This window comes from Gracilinanus agilis, chromosome 3 (assembly GCF_016433145.1).
Source record: "Gracilinanus agilis isolate LMUSP501 chromosome 3, AgileGrace, whole genome shotgun sequence".
NCBI lineage: Eukaryota > Metazoa > Chordata > Mammalia > Didelphimorphia > Didelphidae > Gracilinanus > Gracilinanus agilis.
In genome coordinates, this window is record NC_058132.1 from 273,654,276 (window position 1) to 273,675,811 (window position 21,536).

Below are 21,536 nucleotides of genomic sequence, written 5' to 3' on the forward strand. Positions count from 1 at the left end.
CAGATTCTTTAAAATTTAGTCTTAAAGAGTTGCCTGAAACACTAAGTGTCTTGGCTGATTTCACACCTCTACTATGTTCAAAAGTAAGATTTGAAAGCAATTTTTCCTGATTTTAAGGTTGGCTACAATACAATGCTATCTCTTATAATAGCATAAGAGAAATATAAAATGCTATATATGGTCCAATAAATGAAAGATAATTTCTCACTATGTAGAACTTAAAATCACTAAAAGCTTCTTCAAAAAGTCCTATTTGAGGTATATTTTGAAAGGTATCTAAGAATTTCCTAGATAGACAGGAGTGGGGAAACATTTTCACTGATATCGGGAATTCTAATATAAGGAAGCAGGAATGTGCTTAGTGTGTGCAAGAGGTGTTTGAAACATAGTTTGAAATCTAATGTGTTTGAAAAGTAGTGAAAATGGAGTGTAACATTCAAGATTAAGATTAAAAAATGCCAAGCCATCTTGTTATCCAGGGATTTGAATGCCAGTAAGAGAGATAGAATTCCTTTACGAGCCCAGAGGAAATCATTGAATGGCTTTGGTGAAAGAAGAAAAATTATGATATTCGTGCATAGTGGTGTAGGCAAATATAAGGTAGGGTATGCAGATAAGGTAGATATATAAATATGTAGATAGCAGCCAGGCTTCTCAGGCATGACTGGAATATTCCAATCATGGAAAAGTGAAAAGGAAGTCTTTCCTGAGTGACTTTGGTATGGCTGAGGCAGTTACATGCTGGTTTTAACTGTCTCTAGTGAAGAGCCCAGGAAAGTGGATTTGTCTCTTACAAGAAACATCTATCCTGTGGAAGTTCAGGTCTGAGCAGTGAATTTGGCTCTGGATGATGGACATCCAGACTGGTTCAGCTCCCTGTCTTCATCTATTTGTGGATTAATTTGCTGTGGACCTGTCTTCCTGGAAAACCTTAGATCATTGCTGGAGTTGAGGAGGACCCAGTTGTGAGACATCCATATCTCCTTCTAGCCAGCCAAGCTGGAGCTGGCAGCCTGTGTTAGTACAGAGTAGATTTTGGCCCACCTTTCCAGGCCATGGAGTCTGTCCTTAGATACCTAGTTTTAATATGACCTCTCCCTACATCTCTTACCCTTAAGCTCATTATTAAACTGTGTTTTATAACTTCCTTTTGTTCCTTCTCCACAACCCTGAGGGCCCACTATATTTTTTTTCATTTTTGTTTAATTTATTAATTTATAACATTTCTCCATGGTTATAGGAGTCATGTTCTATCCTTCCCTTCCTCCCACTCCCTTCCATAGCCCACACACAATCCCACTGGGTTTTACTTGTGCCATTGATCAAGACCAATTTCCATATTATGGATATGTAGGTCAGTATTTAGAAAATCCTATGTGTAGAGATTGTGGGCAGGGGTGCCTCGTTGAAGGCAAGAATGTAGGAATTCCAGGTTAAAGCCACTACCAAGAGTGCAGGGGATGTGGGGGGGGGGGGGAATCCTTCTCAAATATCAAGCGGCAGCTGGCTGAAGCAGTCTCTGAGATCTCAGATCTTGGGTAGCAGCGTGCAGGAACGGAGGTCTGTACTGGTGGGCTTGGGATTCAGAACAGGACAAGCAGCACCAGTGAGGCAGGATCAGGAGAAGCGGCAGAGGCACTGGGGCACTGGGGCACCGGTTTTGTGGGGTTAAGCTGCGGGTTAAGGCAAAAAGATGGCAAGCAAAGCCACTCTCCTTTTTTAAAAAATTGCTCAAAGGAGCTGAGCAAGATGGCCAAAAAGAAGGCATGGCTATCTCTTTTGATAGGACTCTAAATGCTCTCCAGCTATCTGGAAAATTGAGAATTTGAAATTCAAACTTCTGGTTGCCATCATTGTAAAGATTAAAAATGATAAAGGCTGATATTATGAGGGAAACTAATATTTTAATTGCCATGGCCATGTTGGTAATATATATATATATATATATGTGACTGCGCCTGACTATACTTAAAAATGCCGCCCATCTGTATCTCCACCCATCTTGGTAGCAAAAGAGACCGTCTCCAGCCCTCCCTCCCAATTTAAGCTGAGCTATATATTGGTTCCCTTTGTCTCACTTTATCAGGTCAGAAACCAGAAACCCATTGTATCACTGGGAATGTAGTCTCAAAGACCCCCACATGTCCACAGGAACTTTGTCAAACACTACATATCTTGAGGCTCAATATTTCCAAATAGAACCCCAAGTGATTTTAACTAACATAGATATTTGCATTAGGATGTTCACTTTGAGTCAATATCCTTAATTATATCCACATCCACCTCTGTGGTCAGGTATTTATTTTTCTTCTGTGTTCCTACTTCCACAATTTTTCCTCTGAATAGTTGTTTTTCTCATAATTCCCTCAGAGTTGTCCTGGATCATTGCATTGTTACTAATAGAGAAGTCCATTACATTTAATTTTACCACAGTGTATCCATCTCTGTGGACAATGTTCTCCTGGTTGTGCTCCTTTCATTCTGCATCAAATCCTGGAGGTCTTTCCGGTTCACATGGAATTCCTCCAGTTCATTATTCTTTTGAGCACAATAATATTCCATCACCAGCATATACCACAATTTGTTCAGCCATTTCCCAATTGAAGGGCATACCCTTGTTTTCCAGTTCTTTGCTACCACGAAAAGCGCAGCTATAAATATTTTTGTACATGTCTTTTTATCTATGATTTCTTTGGGGTACAAACACAGCAATGGTTTGGATGGATCAAAGGGCAGGCAGTCTTTTAGAGCTCTTTGGGCATAGTTACACATTGCCATTCAAAGTGGTTGGATCAATTCACAAGCCACCAGCAATGCGGTAATGTTCCAATTTTGCCACATCCCTCCAACATCATTACTCTCCCTGCTGTCATTTTAGCCAATCTGCTGGGTGTGAGGTGGTACATCAGAGTTGTTTTAGTTTGCATTTCTCTAATTATTAAAATTTAGAATTCTTTCTAATGTGCTTATTGATAGTTCAAATTTCTTTATCTGAAAATTTCCTATTCATATCCGTTGCCCATTTATCAATTGGGGAATGGTTTGTTTGTTTTTTTACAATTGATTTAGTTCCTTTTATATTTGATTAATTAGACCATTGTCAGAGTTTTTTGTTATAAAGATTTTTTTCCCAGTTTTTTGTTTCCTTCCTGATTTTGGTTGCATTGTTTTTGTTTGTACAAAAACTTTTTAATTTAATATAATCAAAATTATTCATTTTACATTTTGTAATTTTTTATAACTTTTGCTTGGTTTTAAAATCTTTCCTTTCCCAGAGATCTGACCAGTATAATATTCTGTGTTCACTTAATTTACTTACTGTTTCCTTCTTTATATTCAAGTCATTCACCCATTCTGAATTTATCTTGTTGTAGGGTGTGAGATGTTGATCTAAAGCTAATCTCTATATTGTTTTCCAATTTTCCCAGCAGTTTTTGTCAAATAGAGGGGTTTTTGTCCCAAGAGCAAAGACTCCAGCAAGTGATCACTATGGTTATTCATTATGATCAGGTAAGATTTATACCAGGAATGCAAGGATGGTTCAATATTAGGAAAACCATGCACATAATTGACCATGTCAATAAGCAAACCAACAAAAATTACATGATTATATCAATAGATGCAGAAAAAGCCTTTGAGAAAATACAGCACCCATTCCTATTGAAAACACTAGAAAGTATAGGAATAGAAGGGCCTTTCCTAAAAGTAATAAACAGAATATATCTAAAACCATCAGCAAGCATCATCTGCAATGGGGATAAATTAGAATCCTTCCCAATAAGATCAGGAGTAAAACAAGGCTGCCCATTATCACCTCTGTTATTTAACATTGAACTAGAAACACTAGCAGTAGCAATTAGAGAAGAAAAAGAAATTGAAGGTATTAAAATAGGCAATGAGGAGACTAAATTATCACTCTTTGCAGATGACATTATGGTCTACTTAAAGAATACCAGAGAATAAACTAAAATAACTGGTGGAAATAATCAATGACTTTTTCAAAGTTGCAGGATATAAAATAAATCTAAATAAATCATCAGCATTTCTACATATTTCCAATGCATGCCAAAAGCAAGCATTAGAAAGAGAAATGCCTTTTAAAATTACCCTAGACAAAATAAAATACTTAGGAATCTATCTGCCAAGACATATACAGGAATTATATGAGCACAACTATGAAGCACTTTCCACACAATTAAAATTAGGTCTAAATAATTGGAAAAACATTAATTGCTCATGGGTAGGATGAACTAACATAATAAAAATGACCGTCCTACCCAAATTAATTAATTTATTTAGTGCAATGCCTATCAAACTACCAGAAGTCTTTTTTACTGAATTAGAAAGAAACTATTAAAAAGTGCATTTAGAAGAACACAAGATTGAGTATATCAAGGGAAATAATGAAAAAAAATGTGGAGGAAGGTGGACTAGCAGAACCAAATCTTAAACCGTACAATAAAGGTCATCAAAACAATATGATATTGGCTAAGAGACAGAAGGGAGGAGGATCATTGGAATAGACTTGGGTAAAGTGACAGCAGCAAGACAGTCTATGATAAACCCATATAGTTAATAGGAATCCCTGGCAGAGTTGGTCTGGAGGACAGTTGGCCTCAACTGTCACCACTCATTCCCCAGTCCTGTGTTTGTGGGGATGGGTGAGATTTCCCAGTGGGTTACTGTGAGTCAGGCACTTAACCCACTTTAACTTTTCATTCCCTTCTCCCTCTACTAATCCCTTTATTTATTTATTTATTTATTTATTTATTTATTTATTTATTTATTTNAATCCCTTTATTTATTTATTTATTTATTTATTTATTTATTTATTTATTTATTTATTTATTTATTACCTATTTCAATAGGAAGAAGTAATGGTAGTAGATATTTCTAGTAGTATTTGTATGGGTTCTAGTTCCTCCCAGTTGATTTAATTTTCCTCAGAGATATTAATCCCTTCTCCCAGGTCTGATTTTCTTATCTGTTTCATTTCTGGTAGGGTATACAACATGGTTTAAATGATCATCATTTGGTTCACCCAAAAGCACAAGAGAAATTTTATGTCCATTTGTCACATCTTTGGTTTCTTTGATGTTTCAGTTGCCTAGGCTGGAAACAAACATAAAAATGGGAAATATGGAAGTTGCTGAGATTTGTTGGGGTATTAAAGTATTTGATAAAATTATCCATACTTGATCATAAAGCTACTCACCAAACAGAAACCAACTCACTTTTGGCTTGCTCATTGTATTTGTTTACCACCTAGCTAATCTCCTATATTTTCTATGTAATTTCTTATATAGACACCAGATTATCCAGGGCTTTCAAGGTTGTGCTTTATAACTAGACCTTATTCAAGAGGCAATATGAAATCATTGAAGAGCTTCAATCAAAAGAACCGAATGATGACATAAAAATCAGACATAAAAAAAATAAAAGATTTGTATCTGATAATACAGTGGACACGGTAGAGCCTGAAGAAAAGAAGACAATTTAGGAGGCTTAATATATTTTAATAACTATGAGAACAGAATGTTTAGTTTTGAGAGAAATTGAGAAGATAAAAAAATGGAATAAATTCACTGATTGACAAGAGAGATAAAAGTTTGGGAAAATTCCAAAATAGCATCACTTATTTAAGAACAGGTGAAACAAACAATGTCATACTTTAGGATTTACATTGAGATTACTGGAGTTTGGTTCTAAGTTCTACTGCCATTAGTAGGACCTTGTCTTAATTTTCATTACCTCATCTGTGCAATGATAGTTTGTACTAGATAATTTCTTATATATTTTTCAGTTCCAGATCCTTTGACTACATGTATATTTATTATGTGTCCATGGATGAGTCAAATCATATAACTGGTTTTGGGGGAAAGATGATAAGTTTAGAATTGGATATGTTAAGTTTTGTGTACCACTTCAAGGAAGATGTGTAGAGAGAACAGGAGAAATTGCAATTTTGAAGTTCAAGAGAGAGAAAAGAGTAAGGGTTATAGGTTTAGAAGTCATCTCCATCCAGGTAAAAGTTGAAGCTATGAAAATGCCTGAGTTTTCCAATACCAAGAATATAGAGCTATGACACAAGAGAAAAAAAAACAGAACCCAGCTTAAATGATTAAGAAGTGAAAGATCACGTAAAGACTGAAAAGAAAGTGGTTTTATAAACATCATGAAAAGAAAAATTATCAATGAAATGATAGGTCTTATCTGATATTACAGAGGTCAAAGGAAATAAGGACTGAGAAAAACCTTTGAATTTGAGTGTAAGAGAGTCATTAGAATACAAAATATCATGAGTAGAATTTTCTACTGAGGACTAGAAGTGGTAGTAGCAGAATGTTATACTTTTGTGTCCCTTCCCTTTATATTCTATGATTTACACTCCTCCTAAAAGAGTTTATTTTTGACAATTTGACAATGACACATTGACAAATTAGTTAAGGAGAAAAAATACATCAGAAACAATGAAATAATAAGAGAGAATATATATTATAAGTGCTCTTAATTGAAAAAGTTCAGGCTGATCAATGTGAAAAAAAACCAAAACTAATCAAATCAGACTTTAGGAAAAAGGTAAGACGTGGTCCCAGACTTTGAAGAATAAGTTGAGATTGAATAAACAAAGGTAAAAAGAGTGGGTATTAAAGATAAGGCTACAGAACGCTGTTTCCTTCCTTCTGCTGTGGCTGCCATTGCTGCTGCTTTCGTGCCGCAGTCATGGCCATCCGCTATCCTATGGCCGTGGGCCTTAATAAGGGCCACAAGGTTACCAAGAACGTTTCGAAGCTGGGACACTGCCGCCGCCGTGGGCGCTTGACCAAAAACACCAAGTTTGTGAGAGATATGATCCGTGAGGTATGTGGATTTGCTCCTTATGAAAGACGTGCAATGGAATTGTTAAAGGTCTCAAAGGATAAACGAGCTCTTAAGTTCATCAAAAAAAGGGTAGGAACACACATCCGGGCCAAGAGGAAGAGAGAGGAGCTCAGCAATGTCCTAGCTGCCATGAGGAAGGCTGCTGCCAAGAAGGACTAAACTGGATCCTGCTTCCCTTCCCCACCTCTATCCAATAAAGATTTGACAAATAGAAAAAAAAAAAGATAAGGCTACAAAATAAGAATATTGGTAATGAATACCTTTATTTCAGATAAAAAGAAAAACAGAAGTTCAGGAATTTATAATTCCTTGATCAGGATCATAGAGTTATTAAAAGATGAAAATCAAATCTTTCCTTCACCCAAATGCAAGGTTCTTTCCATTGAACATGATGTCATTCAATGCCAACTGACAACTGGTTGGTATAATGGATTAAATTCTGTAGTCAGGAAGACATGAGTTCAAATCTGATTTAAATGCTTATTAGATGTCTGACCTGGAGAAAACACTCAACTTATTGCTGCTTCAGTTTCATCAGCTGTAAAGTCAGGATAATAAAAGGATCTGAAATAATCATCAGGTGATTGTGAGGATTAAATGAGATACTCTTGGTAAAACATATTGTGAGTTTAATAAATGCTTTCTCCCTTTAATTACCTTCCTGTTATTGAAGGCTCTTCTCCTTAGTTATCATTGCTTTTCAGTTTAGCACTCCCTTTCCTTGTAATGCATTATATTTTCCTTAATTTCTGACATCATGATTATCATATGTCCAAAAACAAACATAAGTTCCACTTTCTTGAAAGAGGTTCTGAATTAGTATGTCATAATTCATTCAACCATTTCAAAATGATTCACTTTAGTTTTCATTACTAAAAATAATTCTGTATAGAAGGGTAAGTAGGGATATGAAATTTTGTGAACAAAGGTACAGAAGAGGCAAAGTTGTTCATGTCCTAGTGACAGTAAATGGTTGAGTTTGGCAAGACCATAGGCTGTAATAAATCAAGCAGTATTCCTTCTGATAGTCATGAAATGAAAAGACAATCAAATTTAGATAGAGTCAGATCTCAAGGATTAAATCCCATTCATACAACAAAATAGCTGTGTGGTATTGGTAACATCAACTATCTCTCATCCTCAGTTTCCTCATTTGAAAATGAAGAATTGGGAATTGATATTCATCCTTTAGCAGAATATAAATTTTATGAGAGTCAAAGCTTTTTTGTGTATTATTTTACTGTTCTGTCTTTGTACTCCTAAAGACTAGTAGCCTGGTTTCCACATACTAGGTACTTGTTGAATTTTATTAGCTCTAGATTCTTTTTTGAACTAAAGTCAATGTACCTATAATCATTCTATTTACCAAACTCAAAACTAATAATATGTACTATACAACACAGCTTTTGTTCATGAATTGCTGGGCCTTACCATTTTCTCCTGCTTATATTATATGTGTGTAGTTGTGTGTATATTTGTATATATGTATTTTTGATATTTATGATCATCCAGTTTTTGATCTCCCTTAATTGAGGATGTCTTTTTGTTAAGAGAGTTTTTCTTAATTTCTCCCTTTTTCTATTTAAGAGGCAAGGGAGCAATAAGTTTCTCAGTAAGAGCCCCGCACTGCTGTGGAAACTGGCAGTTGGTGGCAGTTAGAAGGATGAGAGTTAGTTAGAGCTGGCAATTGGAAAGGGGGCTTTTGTCTCTGGGTCCCTTGGGGAGAGGAATGTGTGTGACTTGCTTTCTCTGGTACTACTGGAGTTAGAGAAATGTATTAAAGGCGTTAACAGTCTTACTGATTATTGATTATCTTGGGTAGATAGGAAGAAAAATAGTAGGTAAATGATTAGACAGAAGAGAAAAATGAGGCTGGAGCCTAGCTCTGGCAGAAGGCACTGCCTTTGAGGGCAAATAGATTTAGGATTTTCTAGCAGATTTTAGTTAGGATTTGGATCTTAGGTATAGTTATAAACTATTATAAGGTTACTCTCACTTTCCTCCTTTCTATTTCCTATCCATATTTGCATAATAATAAAATAAACATTTTGTGTTCAAGAAGCTGCTTTTCTGAATTTTGTTCAAATTTCTACCCCATAAATTTAATCCTTCACACTTATATTCTACTCTAAAACGTTGATCAATGCTGAAAGTTATGAAGATACACACTTATATGAATATTTATATATCCATATGAATGAAAAATAATCAGTGAATAATGAAAAATAACCTAGAAAGAGGCTAAACAAACATGCAGAGAAAATGACAAAAATAGTGCCCACAAATCATTTTCAATGATAGGCTCTTAAGGGGAGAATAGATGATAGCACCAAATATGATTTTGTATCTTCACTTATATATATACTTTGAAGCCCAAGAATATGTCAAGTCCAGACATATTTTATTCTCCTTTTTCTTTTCACTTATAATGGCTGTATAAATACTAGGTAATAGAATTACCGTCATATAGATAATCACACATACCCACAACATGCCTCAATTATTTTATTTAACCTGAGAGGTGATTCAAATTCCAGAGATAAGAATATTGCATAAGTCAAAAAAAAATTTGTATTTATTATCATTATCCTTTCAAACAAGATTTTACTCAGTGCCTGAAAGTGAATGTAATTTGCAAATCAAAAAGAAGATACATATGGAACAGAGATTAGGAATTAAATTAATGCTCCAATTTCTTCATGAAATCAATCTTCATTTATCCTATTTTAATTCATTGGAAGGGTTATTCAAACTAAATTGAAAGATATGTGTCAAAGTTAGACAATGAGAAATATATATCTACTTTATTTCATTTTAATTTTCTGTTACATTATCTAGTCATCCTTCTTAAAGAAACTTTTATAAACTTTATATACTGTTTCTATTATTGCACTAAAAATGCAGATTTTCCTAAATATTTTTCTTCATATAGGGTTGTAAGTATGCCCATATGTGAACCAATGATTTTGTTGATTTTATATATAGCTATAAATGATTTTCTACTTTCATGTTTTTCAACGTTTCTGGTTCTAAACCTATGAACCTATGAGCTTAAATGTAGTATATGTAAATGCCAGGCACAAATACTTTTCACATAATTTGCTACTAAAAGCCGAAAATGTTATTAAATGTACAAAATATATAAAATGAAAAAGGGACTTGTCTTAATATTGAGTGTTTTATCAAGTTTTAGTTATAATGTTAAAAAGTAATTTAAAAAGTAAAGGTACATATATGTTACTTCCTTTTTATATTTCTCTTTTTGGAGTTTAGGTAATAAATTTATCCATTTATAATATATAATAAATAAATGAAATAACTGTCACTATAATTTGGTAAATAATATTTAATAGGTTTAAAATTATAGTACTACAGACACTGGAATTTGATATTGTCAGGAAAAATAATTTAACATTATAAAACTTAAAATTCTCTAATTATAGAGATTGTCACTTGTGAGGAATTGAATTCCATTTATATATAGATGCTGCACTATTTGATGTGGATGTGTTTGTGTTTGCCTATGCCTTTGTCTCATCAATTTCTACTTCTATATTTCATGAACTATGGATAATTAATGATGTAATTAAGAATGGAACTAAATTTAGTGTGGGAATCAACTCTGATTCCTAGATCAATTGCTTGGTTTAAGAAGTAGAAGAAGCAGAAGAAAGGGACACTTTATCTTGAAAGATGTACAAGACTGATAATCATGGTTGTAGTGACCCTGGGTAATCTCTAGTCTTAACTTCTCATTTTATAATGAGGAAAACCAAGTCAAAGAAGTTCAAGTAACTTGTTCAGGGAGTGACAAAGAGATAATGCTTTCATTCAGTAACCTTCTAATTGAATTGGTACATGTATAAACATTGGGAATCCAAATGTAGGAGGTGGAATTTAAAATAATTGTTCTGGACTTATCCAAAACATATCTAGTTTCTAGCTGTCAAATGGTAAGCCTTTGAGTTATATCAGACCTAGGAAACACAGCAACATTCTATAGTTATAACACTGTGGGGAGGAAATACTGGGCATGATAAATGGGTAGAAAAGATGGTTTGAGACTGAGAAGTATATTATAGATAAAACATGAGAGCATTTGACCAACACACATAAATTCAATTCAATAAACATTGATCATCCACTTTCCATGGGAAGAGGATTTTGTTGAATAGAAATATGTAAAGACAAAAATGAAAAGCATTAATTTCCTTGACCTCAAGGAGATTAAATTTTTATGAGGTATAAAACATTTAAATCAAATAAAAATATGATTTGAAAAAGAGATCACCAATAACTTGGGAAATCAGAAAAGGCTTTGTGAATGAGATGACACCTAAGGAAAGCAAAGAATTATAAAAGGTAGCAATAAGAAGAGTATAAATTCTAAGACTGGGAGAAAGTTTGTTCAAAGGCACATAAGTGGAAAATAGAATTTTCTGTACTGGGAACAGCATGTTGGCTGATTGCTTTGGAGACATGATATGGAGTCACTTAAATACCTAAACTTAGGAGATTTTATTTTGGAAATAAGAAGTTATAACATATTTTAAACAGTGTCACACAACAGTGTTTTAGAAAGATTATTTTGGTAAAATTGCAAAGAAGGGAGAAATGGGAAGCCAAGGTAGAAACAATAAATTGAAGGAAGAGCTTTAAAAGAAAATTTAATTTCCATGTGGACAAAGATCTACATGTGACTAGGAAAGATTCACACTCATTAGAATCCCAGAGATATAAAGTGGAAGTATTTTCATTTAAAAATGAGTCAATTGTAGCTTGAATATTTTGCCTTTCTTAGGCCCAAGGGAGAAGTTCTTTATACGGTGATATATCAATGAAGGTTAGCGTTGTTTACCAGGTCTCTTGAAGGAGTTTGGTTTGCACAATTTTAAAAATGAAAAAGGTGGCCAATAAAGACAAACACAGGTTTAGACACAGTATTCAATAATATATAAATCCCATTAAGAAAGAATATTTTGACCCATTTCCCGAGTCAACCATATACGTATTAGTAGATAAAGCCATTTCCAAGTCATTCTCTGACAAGTCAGGAGGTCAAATATTTACAAATAATGTTATTATTATTATTGTGCAAATTTACACAGTGCTATGTGAACCTATTTTTTTAATGTTTTTTGATATTCCTGTAGTTTACATTGGGTCCATATTTGCTTTTATGTGTCTGCTTTCTTTTTCTTGATCTTTTATAAGCACTAAAAGAGTAAATATATATATATATATTTCCACTTAAATTGCTCTGTGTATCAGGCTAAGTAAAAAGCATGATATACATGAACAAAAACCAATTCGATCCTGATAATGAATCATCTATAATAAAAGCTGTGGTTTTTGTTTACAGGGGTTTAAAATTCATTGCCATTTAAAAAATTCATTTTCAGTTAAAAAAAATTACATTTCTAATATCTTTTTGCTTTTGTGATTTTATTTTTTATTTTTTCCTTTATCCTATGATTTGAAATCCTATTATTTTTCTAAAAGCCAGTAAAACTGTGTTTTAAAATAACTTTTAAAATGTTATTTGAAAAATATGCTAAAAGCCCTAATATTGAGCCAAACATGAAAAGAACAAGTTTTTCTTCTCCAAATGTCCATATTAACATTCAAGTGCCCATGTTACACAGAAAAATAAAAGGATATTTCCATATGGAATCTTGAATTGTTGAATGTCTGTGGCATGGGGATATAAATATAGACAAAGGCTTATAAATGTAATCACATTATGTAAATAATGTCACACATAGTACTACACATAGAATCAAAGAATCATAGAAACCTAAAAATTGGATAAGGAGGGAATTTAATATCTACAGTTTAGAGACTTCTGGGTTAAGATGGCTGCAGAGTAGAGGCAGGGCGACTTTCTCTCCTTACCAACCAATATAACGTACCACAAAAGGACAAAAAACCAAATCCAGATGAAAGAAGGGACCCCACAATAGGGCTCAGTATCAAAGATATGTTGGATTTGGGCACTTCCACTCTATACAGAGGGGAAATAGCTCCTACCAAAAGGTGAGCAGGTCAACCCTCCCCCACCCCACACAAAGAACCAGAGTCAGAGGCCACACTCCAGAGTTAGAGCAAGCAGAGTCACAAAAGCTAGCTCCTTGAGAGCTAACTGGCACCACTAGGAGCTTGACCCTGAGAGCAGCAAGACCTGAGACTACAGGAAGCTGGAGAACTCAGACATTGGACACGGGAGTGGGGCTGAGAGAGGCAGCTGCAGCTCACACAGACTCAGAGGAAAACCTCAGGTGGAGGAGCAAGGGTAGGCCAATTTCTAGGCTCTGGGCAGCTGGCTAGGACCACAGGGGCTTGACCCTGAAAACAGCTAGACCAGAGACCCCAGGAGGGTCCCCAGAGAAGCCAGGAGACTCACAAAGTAGCTGCAGGCAAAAACTTCTCCCTAATTCCATAGAAAGAGAATCAGATTGCCTTACTCAGATTTCTGGAGGAGAAAACATAATGATACCAAGCAAGGCCAAAGAAATAAATAAGAAGACCAAGAAAAAAATTCAAAAACTTGATAACTTCTACACAGAAAAAAATCCAGAAAACAGAGGAGGACAATTAAAGACATCCAAAACTTCCCAAAAAATGAAAATGGATCACAAGATCTTGAAGAGTTAAAATCTGAGATCACGAGCAAGATAGAAGAGATCGAGCAAAAAAATAACAGCTTTAAAGGCAGAATTTTGCAATTGGAAAGTGAAGCTCAGAAATCAAATGAACTGACAAGCAAATTGAAGACCAGAAATGACCAGCTGGAAGCCTTGAAGAGCCAGATAGACCAGATTGAAAAGGAAAACCAAGAGATTATAGCCAAAAATCAGTCTTTAAAGGCTAGAATTGGGCAGGTAGAAGCCAATAATCTAACAAGACAGCAAGAATTAATAAAGCCATGTCAAAAGACTGACAAAATAGAAGAAAACATTAAATATCTCAATGAGAAGATAATACATCAAGAAAACAGGTCTAAAAGAGAAAACTAGAGAATTATTGGTCTCCCGGAAAAATCAGAGACAAATAAAAACCTAGATATCATACTACAAGAAATTATTCAACAAAACTGCCCCAATGTCCTTGAACAAGAGGGCAAAATAGACATGGAAAGGACCCATAGATCACCTTCTGCACTAAATCCTTAGAAGACAACCCCAGGAATGTAATAGCCAAATTCAAAAGCTTCCAAGTTAAGGAGAAAATATTACAAGAAGCCAGAAAGAGACAATTGAGATATCAAAGAACACCAATCAGGATTACAAAGGATCTGGCAGCCCCCACACTACAAGACTACAAGGCTTGGAACCTAATATTCAGAAAGGCAAGAGAATTGGGTCTACAACAAAGGATCACCTACCCATCAGTATTATCTATATGCTTCCAGGGAAAAGTATGAACATTCAACAAGATAGAAGATTTCCAAGTATTTTCACAGAAAAGACCAGGGCTGAATGGAAAGTGTGATATCCAACCACAAAAATCAAGAGAAACATGAAAAGGTAAATAAGAAAGAAAGGGGAAAGAAAGAATACTCTTACCTTTAAATTGCCTTCTTCAAGGGATTAAATAAGATCAAATTATTTATATTTTTATATGGAGAAATATTATGTGTAATTCTAAAAAATTGTAGTCACTATTATAGTAATTAGAAGAATTAGTCATAAGGAGAGGTTGGAGGACTAAATGGTCTAAAATGATATGGGGGTGTGTGGGGGGAGAATAGAAGATAGCACCAAGAGTAACTTGAAGGAATAAGAAAAATAAGATAATCTATACCACACAAAGAGGGCATAGGAAGGGAAGGGGGAGTGATACTATTATAAAAAGGAGAGGAAGAGAACATTAAAAGGAAATACTTAAACCTTATTCTCAGTGGAATTAATTCTGAGAGGGAAGAGTAGCTAGATCCATTGGGATATCAAATTCTATCTAACCCTATAAATAAAGTCTGAAGGGATAAAACAAAGGGTCAGTGAGGTGGGGAGTTCTTAAAGGGAGGGGATAAAATGGGGGAGGGAATTCATTAGACCTTAACAAATAATAAGATAAGAAGGGAGGGTGGTTAAAAAGGTAGAAAACCAAGGGAGGGGACAAGGGGGATTGATTTAAAACAAACCACTGGTTTAAAAGGAAATAACATAAGAAGAAGAGGTAGTACTAGGAGAGGATACCAAAATGTTAGGGAGTACAGAGCTGAAAATTATAACTCTGAATATGAATGATATAAACTCGCTTATAAAACAAAAGCAAATAGCAGAGTGGATTAGAATACAAAATCCTACTAATATGTAGTCTACAAGAAACACACATGAGGCAGTTTGACATACACAGGGTTAAGGTCAAGGGCTAGAGTAAAATCTTTTGGGCTTCAACAGAAAAAAAAGAAGGCAGGAGAGGCAATCATGATCTCTAACAAAGCCAAAGTAAAAATAGATCTGATTCAAAGAGATAGGGAAGGTAATTACATCCTGATAAAAGGCAGTATAGATAGTGATGAAATAACAGTACTCAACATATATGCACCAAATGGAATAGTATCCAGATTTCTAAAGGAGAAATTTGCAGAGCTCGAGGAAGAAACAGGTAGTAAAATCATAATAGTGGGAGATCTAAATATTCCTCTATCAGATTTAGAGAAATCAAACCAAAAAATAAATAAGTAAGAGATAAGAGAGGTGAATGAAATCCTAGAAAAAATAGATTTAATAGATATGTGGAGAAAAAGAAATAGGGACAAAAAGAAATACACCTTCTTTTCAGCTGCACATGGTATATTCACAAAGATTGACCACAGTTAAAGAAACATGGCAAACAAATGCAAAAGAGCAGAAATAATAAATGTAACCTTTTGAGATCATAATACAATTAAAAATAATAATTAGTAAATGTACATGGACAGGCAAACCAAAAACTAATTGAAAATTAAATAATATGATTCTCCAAAATCAGATAGTTAAAAGAACTAATCATAGAAACAATTAATAATTTCATTGAAGATAATGACAATGATGAGACATCCTACCAAAATCTATGGGATGCAGCTAAAGCAGTACTCAGAGGGAAATTTCTACATTAAGTGCATATAATAACAAATTACAGAAGGAAAAGATCAAAGAACTGGGCATGCAAATCAAAAAACTAGAAGGAAACAAATTAAAAATCCTCAGATAAAAACTAAATTAGAGATTATAAAAATTAAAGGAGAAATCAATAAAATTGAAAGTAAAAGAACAACTGAATTAATAAATAAGACTAGAAGCTGGTATTTTGAAAAAAAAAACAAATAAAATTGACAAAGTACTGGTCAATCTATTTTAAAAAAGGAAAGAAGAAAACCAAATTACCAGTATTAAAGATGAAAAGGGAGACCTCACCTCTAATGAAGAGGAAATCAAGGCAATCATTAAAAACAATTTTGCCCAATTATATGGCAATAAATATAGCAACTTAGGTGAGATGGATGAATATTTATAGGAATATTAATTACCTATATTAACAGCAGAAGAAATAGAATACTTAAATAATCCTATGTCAGAAAAAGAAATTGAACAAGCCATCAAAGGACTCCCTAAGAAAAAATCCACAGGACCAGATGGATTCACAAGTGAATTATATAAAACCTTCAAAGAACAACTAATTCCAGTACTATACAAACTTTTTTTTATAATAAGCTTTGCTTTATAATAAGTTCTACCAAACTCCTTCTATGACAAAAATTTGGTACTAATACCAAAGCCAGGTAGGTCAAAAACAGGGAAAGAAAACTACAGACCAATTTCCCTAATGAACATAGATGCAAAAATCTTAAATAGAATACTAGCAAAAAGACTCCAGCGAGTGATCAAGAGGGTTATTCATCATGATCAGGTGGGATTTATACCAGGAATGCAAGGATGTTTCAACATTAGGAAAGCCATTAATATAATCGACCATATTAACAAGCAAACCAACTAAAATCACATGATTATCTCAATAGATGCTGAAAGAGCTTTTGACAAAATACAACACCCCTTTCTACTGAAAACAATAGAAAGTTTAGGAATAGAATGTCCTTTCCTAAAAATAATTAACAGCATATATCTTAAACCATCAACAAGCATAATATGCAATGGGGATAAATTAGAAGCCTTTCCAATAAGATCAGGTATGAAACAAGGATGCTCATTTTCACCTCTATTTTTTAACATTGTACTAGAAACACTAGCAGTTGCAATTAGAGAAGAAAAAGAAATTGAAGGTATCAAAGTGGGCAAGGAGGAGACTAAGCTATCACTCTTTGCAGATGATATGATGGTCTACTTAAAAAATCCTAGAGAATCAACTAAAAAGTTAGTGGAAATAATCAACAACTTTAGCAAAGTTATAGGATACAAAATAAATGCACATAAATCATCAGCATTTCTATATATTTCCAACACAAATTGCAGCAGGAATATTTAGAAAGAGAAATTCCATTTAAAATCACCCTACACAATATAAAATGCTTGGGAATCTATCTGCCAAGGCAAACACAGAAATTATACAAACACGACTACGAAACCCTTTCCACCCAATTAAAACTAGATCTAAACAATTAGAAAAACATTGAGTGCTCATGGGTAGGATGAGCTAACGTAACAAAAATGACCATTCTACCCAAATTAATTTACCTGTTTAGTGCTGTCCTTATCAAACTACCAAAAAACTTTTTTAGTGAATTAGAAAAAAACTGTAACGAAGTTCATTTAGAAGAGCAAAAGACCAAGAATACCAAGGGAAATAATAAAAAAAATATGAAGGAAGGTGGCCTAGCAGTACCAGATCTTAAACTGTACTACAAAGTAGTAGTCATCAAAACAATATTGTCCTGGCAAAGAGACAGAAAGGAATAGACTTTGGATCAGTGGAATAGACTAGGGGTAAGTGACCTCAGCAAGACAGTTTTTGATAAACCCAAAGAATCTAGCTTTGGGGACAAAAACTCTCTTTTTGACAAAAACTGCTGGGAAAATTAGAAAACAATATGGTAGAGATTAGGCCTACATCAACATCTGACACACTATACCAAGATAAACTCAGAATGGGTGAATGACTTGAATATAAAGAAGGAATCTATAAGTAAATTGGGTAAGCACAGAATAGTACACTTGTCAGACCTATGGGAAGGGAAAGATTTTAAAACCAGGCAACAGTTAGAAAAAAATCTCAAAATGTAAAATAAATAATTTTGACAAATTAAACTATAAAGTTTTCGTACAGACAAAATTAATGCTTCCAAAATTAGAAGGAAAACAAAAATTGGGAAAAAAAACAACTTTATAACAAAAAACTCAGATAAAGGTCTAATTACTCAAATTTATAAGGAGCTAAATCAATTCTACAAAAAATCAAGCCATCTCCCAAGCTATAAATGGGCAAGGGACATGAATAAGCAATACTCAGATAAAGAAATCAAAACTACGAATAAGCACATAAGAAAGTGTTCTAAATCTCTAATAATTAGAGAAATGCAAATCAAAACAACTCTGAGGTATCACTTCACACCTAGCAGATTGGCTAAAATGAAAACAGGGGAGAGTAATGAATGTTGGAGGGGATATGGCCAAATTGGGACATTAATGCATTGCTGGTGGTATTGTGAACTGATCCAAACCATTCTGGATGGCAATTTGGAACTATGCTTAAAGGGCTTTAAAAGACTATCTGCCTTTTGATCCACCATAGCCCTGCTTGGAGTATACCCCAAAGTGATAATAAGCGAAAATACTTGTACAAAATTATTTATAACTGCTCTCTTTGTGGTGGCAAGAAATTGGAAAATGAAAGAATGTCCTTTGATTGGGGAATGGCTGAACAAATTGTTGTATATGTTGGTGATGGAATACTATTGTGCTTTCTGGATGTCTTCTTTTTCCTTCTTCTATACAACTACTTTTCCCCAATAAAGGTATCTTTCCACAGCTTCTTTCCACACAAGCTTCTCTTTCTGTGTTGTCTTCCTCCATTATGAGTTTCTTCAGGAGAAATGTTAAGAGTAGCAATTAGAGAAGAAAAAGAAATTGAAAGGATTAAAGTAACCAAAGAGGAAGATCAACTATCACTTTTTGCATATGATATGTTGGTTGTAGGAAGCATGTTGTCTTACATCCTCCAGTGGTAGTGATTCCCACTGTAGACAGTTTTGCCTAAAGTAATTTTGGGTTGGAGTTGATGTTCCCTTTACAAATTGCCTACGGATATGATCTATGGTCTCCTGGGCATGAGTATCACATAGTCCTAGGATTGTCTCTGCTGCCTCTATAACTCTATTAAGGAAACTACTAGGGTATTCCTCTTCTCTCTGTTTTAATTTCTCAAATTTCTGCCATGAATTTTGCCTTTTTTCATGGATTCTCATTGCTTCCAATAGATCAGTTCTACATTGGATAAGATACCTAAGGTTTGCATGTTGGGTAAAATCTAAATCCTGGTGGACTAATGGCCAAGCTGTTAAATTTGGGTTCATCTTCATTCCATTTAGGAATATTTCCTTTTCTGAGGAAGAGTAAAATTCCCCTAAAAGAAATTCCACATTATTGAAACTGGGATTGAATAGTGTGAACACCCTTTTTAATTCTTTAATACTTTTGAATGGTTTTTCAAAAAATTTTGGAAAATGTCTCTTTAGTACTTCCATGTCATTTGGGGTGAATGCTTTATATGTTTTCACATGCACTACCCCTTTCACCAGACTATACGATTGTTCTATCTACAACTGGTAAAAGTGATACTATGGAATTTGTGGATGGTTGGTTGATATTGGTCTTTGATTTATTATTGGTGGTATTATTTCCTAGATATTTTGACTACACAATCTTTAGTTGGAGAATTCTGTGTTTGTACAATTCCTTTCCTTCCCTTATTTGTTTCAATACCTGGAATAGTAGTTTGATGTTATCTACTAGTTCCCCAGAAACAGTATCTTTGTTTGTTGTTGTGATTGAGTTGAAATATTGCCACAGATGAGAGAAAACATTATTCAAGACCACTAGGAATTACCATACTGTTAGGATTATGGCTATGGCAGTTGGGATGAAACAAATATATTCAGCTAAGGTCAGAGCACACCATTTATAATAATCATAGATGTCCAGTACTTGTTGCACGAAATTGGGGACCTTTCTAAACCAAAAATCAATAACACCCTGCATAAGAGACATGAAATTATAGAGATGCTAGATAGGATGAATATTATCCTAGCCAGCTTCATTTTGGTTGTATCAGAAGATCTTAGGTAGTTCACCAACTTTGCTTGCCAATAAATGTTATCTAAAAGTGGGTAGATTTTTAGTCTTTGGTTAAAAGGAGGGATAAAGGTGAAGTAGATATTAGGAGGAATGAAAGGGATGGCTGAATGTAGTGAAGGAAAGAATGAGGTGGTATATTGAATGGTGAGGGAATAGGTGGGGTATTCAGGAGAGGCAGGTTAAAACAGGCTAGACACTGAAGGCTAGTGACAGAGGAAACTGGGGAAGTAGGCTGAACCCTTCAAGACAGGAAAGGTATCCCTATGGACACAAAGGAGTTGGGCCAGTCAGAAGTGCTTAAATCTGCCTTGAGGGCTTTCTCTTGTTAGTTTCTCAAGTCCCTTGAGGGAGGAGTTAAAGGGCTTCTCCCTGCCAGTCAAACTGATGGCAGGAGGAAGTTCGAGTAAGGACTTCCTGCCAAGATGGATGCCCACAGTTCCCTCAATAAATAAAGAGAAAATAATTCCTTCCCTCTTCAACCCTTGCTTAAATTTTCAACACAATGATTCACCAGAGGTTTTGAGTAGGTAACAAAGGGGGTTTTATTGATATTAGGGTTGGTCAGAAAGGAGAGAGGGGTTTAGGATTTTGTATTAGCCACTAGGGAGGAACTGAAGTTGGGGGAAGGGTGAGGAGAGGGTTAGACTGAAGGAGAACCTTCTCTCCCAGTCCAAAGATTTGGCTGCCTTAAAATAAATTATATACTAGATCAATAAAATAAGGGATAGGTTGATTTAAAGATGTCCCACTTGTCTACAGAAAACTAAACCCACAAAGTTTAATCACCAAAACCATAACCACCCTTCCTCCCAGAGCCCAAAGGGAAAATCAGGTAAGATAATAGGGGTATAATATGGAGAAGGTCAGGGAAAGATCCAGAGAAATCAGCTAGGTTCAAATTGCCAGAGACAAAAGCACAGGCCAAAGCAAAGCCAAGAACCAAAAGCAGAGTCTCAGTTGGACTTTCTGCTCTCTTCAAGCCTCAGGTTCCAACTGACTCTCTCTGAAGATTCCAAGGCTTAACTGCCAGGGGTGTTTACAGTGGACTTGCCAGAGCAAAAGCCTCTGTTGCATCCTTGCATTACATAGTATACTTAGAGAATACTAGAAAATCAACTAAAAAGCTAATGGAAATAATAACTTTAGCAAAGTTACAGGATACAAAATAAACCCACATAAATCATCAGCATTTCTATACATCACCGACAAAACTCAGCAGCAAGATTTAGAAAAAGAAACTCCATTTAATACCATTCTAGATAGTATAAAATATTTTGGAATCTACTTGCAAGACAAACTCAGGAATTATATGAACACAACTAAAATACACTTTTCATATAAATAAAACTAGATCTAAACAAT

General features: G+C 34.5%; 2 protein-coding genes across 3 annotated transcripts in view; one reads left to right on the forward strand and one right to left on the reverse strand.

Moving 5' to 3' along the window:
• Positions 1 to 21,536, reverse strand: part of GALNT13 (polypeptide N-acetylgalactosaminyltransferase 13) — a 717,275-nt gene that overhangs the window by 428,698 nt on the left and 267,041 nt on the right. The gene's annotated exons all lie outside the window — the stretch shown is intronic.
• LOC123239304 (60S ribosomal protein L36-like) lies at positions 6,711 to 7,105 on the forward strand. Its single transcript, XM_044666585.1, has one exon. It carries the CDS (start codon positions 6,724 to 6,726, stop codon positions 7,039 to 7,041), a length of 318 nt encoding a protein of 105 aa, XP_044522520.1. The 5' UTR covers positions 6,711 to 6,723; the 3' UTR covers positions 7,042 to 7,105.